At 59.6% G+C, this 9457-nt stretch overlaps 1 protein-coding gene across 1 annotated transcript; it reads right to left on the bottom strand.

The window, feature by feature from the left end:
- Positions 1-219: 219 nt before the first annotated feature.
- Positions 220-8860, bottom strand: Nt5dc4 (5'-nucleotidase domain containing 4). The gene is given in 21 exon segments (XM_077792068.1): positions 220-277; positions 461-678; positions 1435-1512; positions 3573-3633; positions 3679-3799; positions 4260-4310; positions 4926-5096; positions 5188-5257; positions 5498-5623; positions 6221-6253; positions 6435-6518; positions 6726-6779; positions 6958-7051; positions 7364-7415; positions 7524-7561; positions 7563-7598; positions 7709-7822; positions 7898-7973; positions 7976-8014; positions 8107-8180; positions 8760-8860. Coding segments are annotated over 21 exon segments (1749 nt in total).
- Positions 8861-9457: the final 597 nt, after the last annotated feature.

Genomic DNA, 9457 nt, shown 5'->3' with positions numbered 1-9457 from the left:
GCAGCGCTCCCCCTGCAAGAGAGACTAGGGAACAGCAGCACGCGACGCCCCCCCCCCCCCCGCGCGCGCCCCCGCCTCGAGGTGCGCCCAGCAATTCCCAACACGGAGGTCCATGCTGAGCCTCAGGGGACGCAGCCCACAGCACCCGGGACAGAGCCACAGTAGGAGCGAAGTGCAACCAGTGAAGGGCACAGTCAAGGGCACAGAGCAGTGAAGCAGTCAGGGCTCCTCCGCGTTTCCAGACGCCGGCACCGCGAACTGGCCGTCTGGACCGGGGCTGGGGGAAGGTCACCGAGGCAATCTTCAGCCAGTCCGGTTTTATTCTCATTATGTGACAATCGAAGTGATAGAGACACTATTTTAAAAAAGAAATAAAGACGCTGGCCGGGCCCCGCAGCTCAGGACTGAGCTGGACAGGTCTCCACGGTCTAAAACTGCCCGTGGGGAGGCTTCGACCAACTGCCCCTCCCGCTGTAACTCCCGGCTATCTGGACAGCAGCTCAAGCCCTCGTCCAGGAAGGGGTCGCTGTCGCCGCCCGCCGGTCCGCGGCGCCCTCTTGGCCTGCAGCCTTGCAGGAAGAAGAGAGCGGCCGTGGACCTTTCCTCCCAGTGGCCCCAGCCAGGGCTAAGGGGCCGGAGGGACCGCAGCCCGCGCTCCCACCGCCCGAGGGCTCGGGACTGGTAGCCGGGAGCGGGTCTGGAGAGCTTGTGACACCCTGATTACAGAGCGCATGCGCTGGGCTGGGCTTGGGCAGGGCAGGACACCGCTCCCCAGACCTCTCTCCATGCCGCTCTGCCTTCTGGCCATCAGGGGGCGCTCGAAACACGCGGGTGAAAGAACACATTTTTTAAGATGTCACCTTTAAGTCGGGTACCGCCCAGCTTAAAGGTGACATTTTAAAAATCAAGCTGGACAGCTGTGCTGGCAGCAAGGACCCTGCACAGGGTTCGGGACCACGACTGCCCCTCATGATAGCGGTTGTCTCGGCCCATACATCAAATGATCTGAAATACGGGTCCTGGAGCACCTGAGGGAAAGGTTTGTGGGGGGATGGGCCAGCAGCTGTCTGCAGAGGTGCAGGGCACCAACAGCAGCTCAGCCCTCTTGGGCAGAACCTGTGGCCTGTCGTCCTAATGCCCCATTTTGAAAGCCAATATTTAAATTTCCCCCTTTTCTAGTCTAAATTGAAATTCATAAATAATTATCTCCACAATTTCAAATTATCAATTTAATGCTCTAACTATAATAAATGAAATGAAAAGAAAATCCATTTATAACAATATGTATTTCTACACAAGTATTCAAGAATGACTCCAGTTGAAAAACCAAAAAAGCCCCTGTAGATTCCTCAATGCTCCAGCCCTTGGTAGCCCCAGGCCTCTGAGGTCCTCAGCCCAGCAAGGCAGCTCCCGCCACCACTCCCGGCCACTCACCCTCTGCCTACAGGAGAGCAAGCAGAAGGCCGGGTCCAGACTGGCCTGTTCTTGCTCCATGATGGTCTCATGAGGCATCTGTAGGGACAAACACAGGTGGAGATGGAGCAACTCCCTCAGTGGGAAGGTGCCCAGGATTCCTCAGGTACGCAGAGTCCCCAGCCCACAGCTGCAGAAGGAGCCCAGGAGGGTCAGCAGAGGGAGGAGGGTTCTGACCACTGAACCTGACTATTTCAAGCCAGCACCATCAAGGTCAGTTCTTTAAATGGCTCACCTGGCCACTTGGGGGCGCCCTTTCTTCTCTCTCGTCTCTACTTATGCTAGCAGCACAGATGGTTACACCTGGGAACCCCCAACCCTGTGTTGCCAGTGGGAGCCCTCCAGCCCAGCCCTTCTGGGAGACACAGCCCAGTGCAGGGGATGGAAGAGTTGGACAGCCCTGGATTCAAATCCAAGCCCTGTGGTCTCTCTGGGTGATAGCAAGTGTTGTAGATCTTCTGCTCTTTGATTTCACCAGTGGTATAATGAGGATGATAAGACTCTCTTTGCCGGGATTTGGGGGCAGGGGGTGCTATGGATTGAACTCAGAGGCACTCAGCCACAGAGCCACATCCCCAGCCCTATTTTGTATTGTATTTAGAGATAGGGTCTCATAGTTGCTTAGCGCCTCCCTTTTGCTAGGGCTGGCTTTGAACTCATGATCCTCCCGTCTCAGACTCCCAGGCCGCTGGGTTTACAGGTGTGCTCCACTGCACCCAGCTGCTGGGATATATTGAGCAGAATCTTTGAAGAGTACCCAGCCCAGGGCAGGAAATATAGCCAATTCCCAGTAAATGGTCCCCTCTTAAACATCTGGAAGGCAACTGGGGAAAGAAGGGACAGGGAATCCTGAAGACCACTCTGCAGTCCAGATCCTTAGCCACAGACTCTGCATCTCAGAAGAGGGAAGCATGATGGCTGGTTGGGAGACTGACATGTGTGCGCTCCCTCACTGCTCAGCTCCTGCCCGCTGCCGCTAGCCACCCCTGCTTCCCAGAATTTAGCCCAGGGGCATGCTTGGTCTGGGGGTGGTCGGGGGAGTTGCAGCCTCTACTGTACCACCTGCTGCCTGCTCCTTGGAGGCCACCCTGTGCTTCCGGAGGTGGAAACAGATCTTCCTCCCTGTGACTGGCCGCATTACTACCAAGGGACTGGTGAGGAGGTGGGTCTCCATTTAAAGCAGGGGTTGAGGTTGGGCCTGAGGAGGAGGCTCTCCCCAGCAGAGTCAACTTCTAGGCAAACTTAAATCTTGTGTTTTGTTTTGTTTTTTGTTTGTTTTTTAGTTGCAAACAGCTATCTGCAAGGTTTTGAATAAGGTTTCCCTTACGTCTGGAAGATGGGGACTGAGTCTGGGGAAACTTGCACATTCATGGCAGGGCTGGGGACCAATGGGTTCTTCCCAGGAGGACCGGGAAGATTCGGCAGAGACCTACCAGTTCCGGGACGGCCCTAAACAGCGAGTTGAGTGGGAACCGCAGGACATTGAGGCAGGTAGCAGTATAGAGGTCCCCGTAGCGCATCAGCTGGCCAGAGAAGAGGGTCGGGCGGAAGCCAGAGCGGAACAGGCTGCCTATGGTGCCCTAGCACAGGTCCAGCTCCCGGGTGAACCTCTGGCCAGAGGCAGCACATGAATGAAGACCCCAGCTCACCTTGACCTGCACCCCCATGGCACTGGGTGCCCACCCTCAGGGCAAGCACCCCTGCTCAGACCAGGCCCTCTCTCACTCTCTTTTCCTCCCTTCTCTTTTCCCAGGACCCATCAGCTCACTGGTACTAAATCACGTTTTCTCACGCCCCATCTCTGGCCAACAGCAGACTTGGATCATAACTGGGGAGGTGGCCCCATGAAGACCCAGCCCAGCAGGCAGGCTCTCCTAGAGAAGGGGCTGAAAAAATGGCAGGACAGAGGGCAGAAACAAGCCTGTGGACTGAGCCCTCCTCAAGAGCACGCCACTGTCGTTTCAGTATTGGCCAGCAGGGGATGCGCTGGACAGCAAGGCCAGATGGCACTGGACAAGGTTGAGGAGACTCAGACAATTGGGCTCCTGGGACTCCTCCCCTACTGGGCTGGTCCCCCTCCCTCACCACCCAGCGCTTACTTGAATCTCCTTCTTGATGGAGTTGATGTTTTGCAGCCCACAGATGCTTCCATACATATGCCTGGTACAGAGATGGCCATGTGACCCGTGGAGGAGGGGAACATACCTCCCTGGCTGCCGTGGAGGGGCAAGGATACCCACAGGCATCCAGTGGGGGTGCAGGGATGGGGTGTGCACGTTTGTGAGTCCATGCTGGGTAGGTGGGGAAAGGCCTAGAGTGTTAGGGTCTGTAAACAAGTCAGGATGGCGCCTGGCATTTTGCCAGAGGGAGTGGTTTGTGAAGTAACACCAGGGAGCCGTTAAGTGTGGAGATTCCTTATTGGTTGACTGCTGTATCTAGTTTATGTTAATGAAGATAAGCTGTGTGGAATGTATATATATATCCCTCCTGTCCTACAATAAAGGGCTCCCACTCCTGCTGTATCAATCTACACAAGTTGCTCGTCACCCCCCGCCCCCTGTTATTTTGCTGCAGCCGGACTGCGGCACTAGAGGTCTCAGAAGATGATTATCTCCAGGGGTCAGCAGGTCCCATAGTCCAGTCTACTAGGGAAGCCCAGCCTGAAACACAGTTGGTTTTCCAGAGCCCTTGGCTCACACTTCACTGCCAGGCCTGGGCATGGGACCCTAGCTCTCCACCCCTGTCCTCCCAGCCTCCCGCACCCCCAGAGAGGCCAGGGCTCTTACTGGTACCGATCAGCAGGTGTGTGTCCAGGCTCTTCAGCTGCTCTGACCTCTCTGAAAACCAGACAGGGAGCAGTAGGCTGAGTGACAGCCGGGGTCTGCCAGGCCCCAGCCAGGGGTCTCTGCTCCCCCACCTGTAATATCATGACCCCTGAAGTCAGATTAAGACTTTGCCCAGAGCAAAATAGGGATGACACAGGCTCCGTAGGACAGGTGATCCAGACATCCAGGGAGTCAGGTGACCTTCATGAAGTCACAGGGCCATGACTCAAACCCAGCAACGCTCAGAGCAACAGAACAAACCTTGTCTTGCTCACAGCACCCCTGACCCAGGGTGACTTCAAGTACTTCCTGGGTGGGAAAGCCTGTACCTTCTAAACCCAAAGGCCTGGGGCAGAGGAAGGAAGTCCCAGCCCCGGAAAAGCCTCAGGGATCTGGAGCAAGAAGATGAGGAATGAGTCTCAGCTTGGCGCCCACCACCTGGGTGACCTTGAGCAACCTGCTTTGCCTCTCTGGTCTGTTTCCTTGTTTTTAAATAGATTCACCTTCATAAACCACAGAGTGGACAAGATTCCTGGTCTCCACCAAGCCCCCAGAGGAAAAGGGGGAAGGAGGTTGGGCAGCGTGGATGACCAGCACCCTCTGCTGGTACTGGTCTCTGTGGCTCACCCTTCTCTTGGGCCCAGATGCCCAGCTCTCGGGACAGCTCAGGAACCACCAGGCAAGTCCGCCAGCCCTGCTGCTTCTTGGATTTGACGATGTCCCCAGAGATGTGGTCCCCAATGTACAGGATGTCCTTCCCCCGCACCCCAAGTAGCTCGCACACCGCGTCTCACGAGCCTGCCCCACAGAGGGAAGACACAGCTCCTTCCCTGCTGAGGCAGCTTGGGAGATGGACCCTGGCCAGGGTGTGCCTGTGGGCCATGGGCACCGCAAGAGCTGTGGGCAGCACAGTGCTGGGGGGGCCCAGTGTAAGTGCCCACGTGGAGCTTCCCCGAGTCCTAGAGGACAGAGGTGGGCCTGAGCCAAGGAACCACAGCCCCTGTGCCAGTCAGGAGGACTGGGCAGAGCTGGCAGGAGCAGCCTCGGGGGCAAGGGCAAGGGAGGAAGGATGCTGTGGGGCCCTGAAGTACTTCCGTGCCTTCAGGGACAGACAGGGCAGCTGAGGGCAGTGGACACATACAGGTCACATCTAAGAGTGGGCAGTCTCCCCTCCAACCACCTGTCAAGGTAGACAGGACCTCAGCACCTGCCACTATCATGTTGACCTGTCTCAGGACCATCCCCTCTGCAAAGAAGCAGGGCTTCTGTGTGTCCACCACAATCTGGTCGAAGTAGGACCTCCAGGGCCTGGCTGGGTCCTCAGCCTGTGGGGCAGGGCAGGGGGCGAGGCCTGTGCAGACCCAGGGGACACACACAGCCTGGGAAACTGGACCCTGCCAATCCCCCATGGCAGCCTCAGGCAAGATGAGACATCCGTGGGCCCAGGAACCAGGAGCTCTCCCCTTACCCAGCACCCAACCAAGCTGGGCTTCAGGAGGGGGCCCAACAGGTGCCCTTGGAGGTGGGCATTGGGCATTGTGGGGGTCTTAGATTAGCCTGCAGGGCTCCTCACAGAGCAAACAGAGAGGCCCAGGGACATGTCACACACACAGAGACACATACACAGCAAGGCCCAGCCACACCTGTGTCCAGGGTTTGAACTGGTTCCCCTCCCCTGGCCCTCCTTACTCTCACCTCACCTGCCCTAGCCCCCCCCCCAAGACCTCCCCAAACACCTGACTGCCTCTTTATGACCCCCAGGAAGCCCAGAGTAATCCTGCCCTCACCCACCAGGAAGCTCCAGCAAGGCCAGCCATGGATATGACCACTCACTTGTCTGCCCCTACTCGGAGGAGGCTGGACAGAGGGGAGGCCTGCCCCCCTCCCTCGCCCAGCCCCCCAGCCCAGCCCAGGAGACTCACATCACCAGCAGCAAACAGGTAAGTCGTGATGGCCTGGCAGGGGCAGGCCGTGGTCAGGGCACAAGCTTGGGCGGAGCCAGGGGGCCACACCTGCCTCTGCCCTCACCCCTCTGTGGCCTCCTGGGGCCACGGGTGAGAGACGGTGGGATTGTTCATTCCTCCGAGGCCATGACTCGGGCCCGAGGTGCCAGCGGGAGTGGGACAGCACACTCACATCCGTGTACTGGTAGCAGCCGTTGGTGGCCAAAAACACCCTCCCAACCTCCTTTATCTTGCCGAGCAGGACAGGCATCCGCGCCTGGCAAAGACGGATGCCTTTCTAGGGTTTCAGCCCCCGGGAGCTGAACAGCCCACTCTCCCAGAGCAGGTGGGCTCCAGGCCGGGGGACCCTGAGCAGCAGCAGATCAGAGCTCCGTGTAACCTCTAGGGAGATGACCAGGGTTGGGTGGTCTGCGCCCTGGAAAAGCAGGAGGGCAGCCGCAGCCCCAGACCTGTGGCCACTCACGTCCTGCTCCACGTATTTCTCCAGGTTGTCCAGGGTCCTCTCTTTGAGACAGCCCTGCAGGAGGCGCAGAGCTTCCATACAGCCTGCCCGTCTCCACCCCGTGCAGGAGGGGCTGGGACCAGGCCACCGTCCTCAGTGGGAGGAGGGCAAAGGCGGCGGAGACTGGGGGCCTCAAGGTTGCCCAGGAAAGCCAAGGGAGGCAGGCAGAGGCCCTGGGGTGCTGGCCACTCACCGACTGGTGGACGTTATTCATAGCTTCAGTCACATCCTGGAAGAGGCTTCGGAAGGACACGAAGAGGTTCCCATGCTGATAGCCAGTGTCACGGCTGGGACAGGCCAAGAGAGGACAGGGGAGGCTGGTCAGCAGGCCCGAGGGGACCACCAACACTGACCCTGAGTGGCCCCGCACTGGGCTTACGTCCCAGCCGTTCTGAAGGGACCACTGTGCTGAGCTCCCCTGGGGCAGCACAGGCCACAGGCTTGGGTGCCCCCTGCATGGGCCTTCCTCCTAAGCTCCCAGAGTCCCCCAAGCCCTCAGAAGGGCCTCTGCCCCTTGTGGGGCCCCCTTTGAGGTTTGGCTGCTGGGCAGCAGCAGTGTCCTACTGGTCACCCCAGGGCTGGGCAGGGCAGGGACGCACTTGGTGTATCGGGAGCAGCCAGCGAAATCGTCCACCAGGCAGGCATAGGTTTCTGGGACGGAGAAGCCGGTCACTCCCGGCCCAGGGAGTGAGGCAGCCGCCCCCAGGCCAGAGCTGGCAAGGACGCGGCCCCCCCACCCCCACTCCCAGCAGCCCTCACCGGGCAGGTTGAAGAGCACGTTGTGGACGTGAAGCGCTGACGTCATCCCTTTGTATGAACTTGCTGGGGTCAAAGCTTAGACCTCTGGCCTGGGGAGGAGGGGGCTGGGTGCAGCCAACGCTCCCTCCGGGTACCTCCCAGAGGGTGGCCTGGGCCCTGGCCATCCCTTCTATACCTCCAGCCACCCCCACCCTGTCCCTTTCTCTGAGAGGAAGGTGAAGCCACGGGCAGCCACCAGCATGTCCCCATGGCCATGCACCTTCAGTAGCTTCCCATAGAGTGCGTCAAACACCAGTCCCCTGGGGAGACGGCATGGGGACTGTGGGGGGGTGCCAGGGCTGGCCACAGCCTCCCACCTGGCCAAGCTCCCTCACCTGGTGGGGAAGGAGGGGTCGCAGGAGTAGCGCAGGACCTCATGTGGGTACCCAGTGCAAACCAGGCGCTCCAGCACAGCTCAAAGGCCAGCGCCTCATAGGCGGGGGACTGGTAGGCTACAGAGGACCCGGGCAGACCGGACGGTTGGTGCCTGGCTGCCTGCCCCTCTGCCCAGGCCTCAGGTATCCTGTGCTCCAGCCCCTCCTACCAGCCAGGGTGCAGTCCATGACGAGGCCCAGGCACCGGATCTTCCCCAGCGCCAGGCTGCAGTGGACAAAAATCCTAGAGGGGGAAGGGTATGTTGGGATTCACCCAAGAGTCCCTCAGAGTCCCCAACCCTGCTGGTGGGAACCCATCAGAGGGCCCCGATACCCCTGCAGTGGCAGAAATAAGGGGGAGGTGGGTCAAGCCGGCTAGGGCTCCTTGGGCCCAGAGTGTCCTAGGGCAGGCCAAGCGTGTGAAAGCAGGCCGGAGCACGTGCCCATGGGTCCAGATGTGAGCAGGGAGCCATGCTGCTGCCTCCCATGGAGGACACGTCATACTCCCCCACTCCCAGGGGTGAGGACACACAGCTGTCAGTGTGGGAGCTTGTCACCTCCGGGACTGGAGCCACTGCGTCCAAGGTCAACAGGTTTGGTCAGGGGTGAAGGACAGAGGCCCCTGTGGAGGCAGGAAGAGGTGGGGACTCCCTGTGGGGTGTCTTGTCAGTTTCCACCTGACAGGGGAACTGCTGGGACCTCTGGAAGGTCTGTCTGTGGGGGTCTCTTCCCACCTGTGAGCTGAGAGGAGCCACTGTGCCACTCTGCCCTGTGGGGGTCCCAGGCCCAGGCCCCCACCAGCCCCTCCCAGTGCCCATCTCACCTCTGGTACCAGTTCTGCATTGGGTCTGGAGAGGCCAGGCCCTTGGAGCCCTGGCTGGGCTCCTGCGGCTCTCCCCTGGCCACAGCGTCTACAGCAGCCATGACCCTGAGGCAGAGGCAGAGGTCCCTCCCCCAGCCTCCTGCACACTATCAGCAGGGCCCAGCCGCTGCCCTGTGCCTCAGAAGCCTCGGACCCGACTGACCAGCCAGTCCCACTCTGTGCTCCCAGCCCCCGGCCCTCCTCGAAGGGAGGAGCCAGCCAGACAGGCGGGTATCTCCTCTGCTCTGGAGGGTGCAAGAGGGACCAAGGAAGGACAGCTACTCCGGGCGGGCCACCCTGCATGTCTGGGGCTCACATGTCCAGAGACCTCAACGGCCTGGAAAGTTGAGGCATGTTATAAATAAGGCCGAGGAGTTAGGAGGCAGGACCTGCTGTCACCCCAGACCCCACGACGAGCTCGGACTCTTGCTTCCACAAAATTGTGACACGTCTGGTAATCAAATCTCCCAGCTCAAGGCCAAGGCCATTTCAGAAGAAGTGGCTTCTAGAAGCTCGAGGAGGGCTTCAGAAGTGGCCGGACTGCTATCTCAGCATCAAGGAAGCAGGGCCGGAGGAGGCGGGGAGGCAGAGTCCCAGATATCCCCAAGGCCCCCAGCACCACCTGCCAACAAAGCAGCCAGTCCACCCCCAGCTGCAGC

The sequence above is a fragment of the Urocitellus parryii genome, chromosome 12 (genome assembly GCF_045843805.1).
Source record: "Urocitellus parryii isolate mUroPar1 chromosome 12, mUroPar1.hap1, whole genome shotgun sequence".
NCBI classification, from domain to species: domain Eukaryota; kingdom Metazoa; phylum Chordata; class Mammalia; order Rodentia; family Sciuridae; genus Urocitellus; species Urocitellus parryii.
This window is presented reverse-complemented; position numbering and strand designations above follow the sequence as displayed.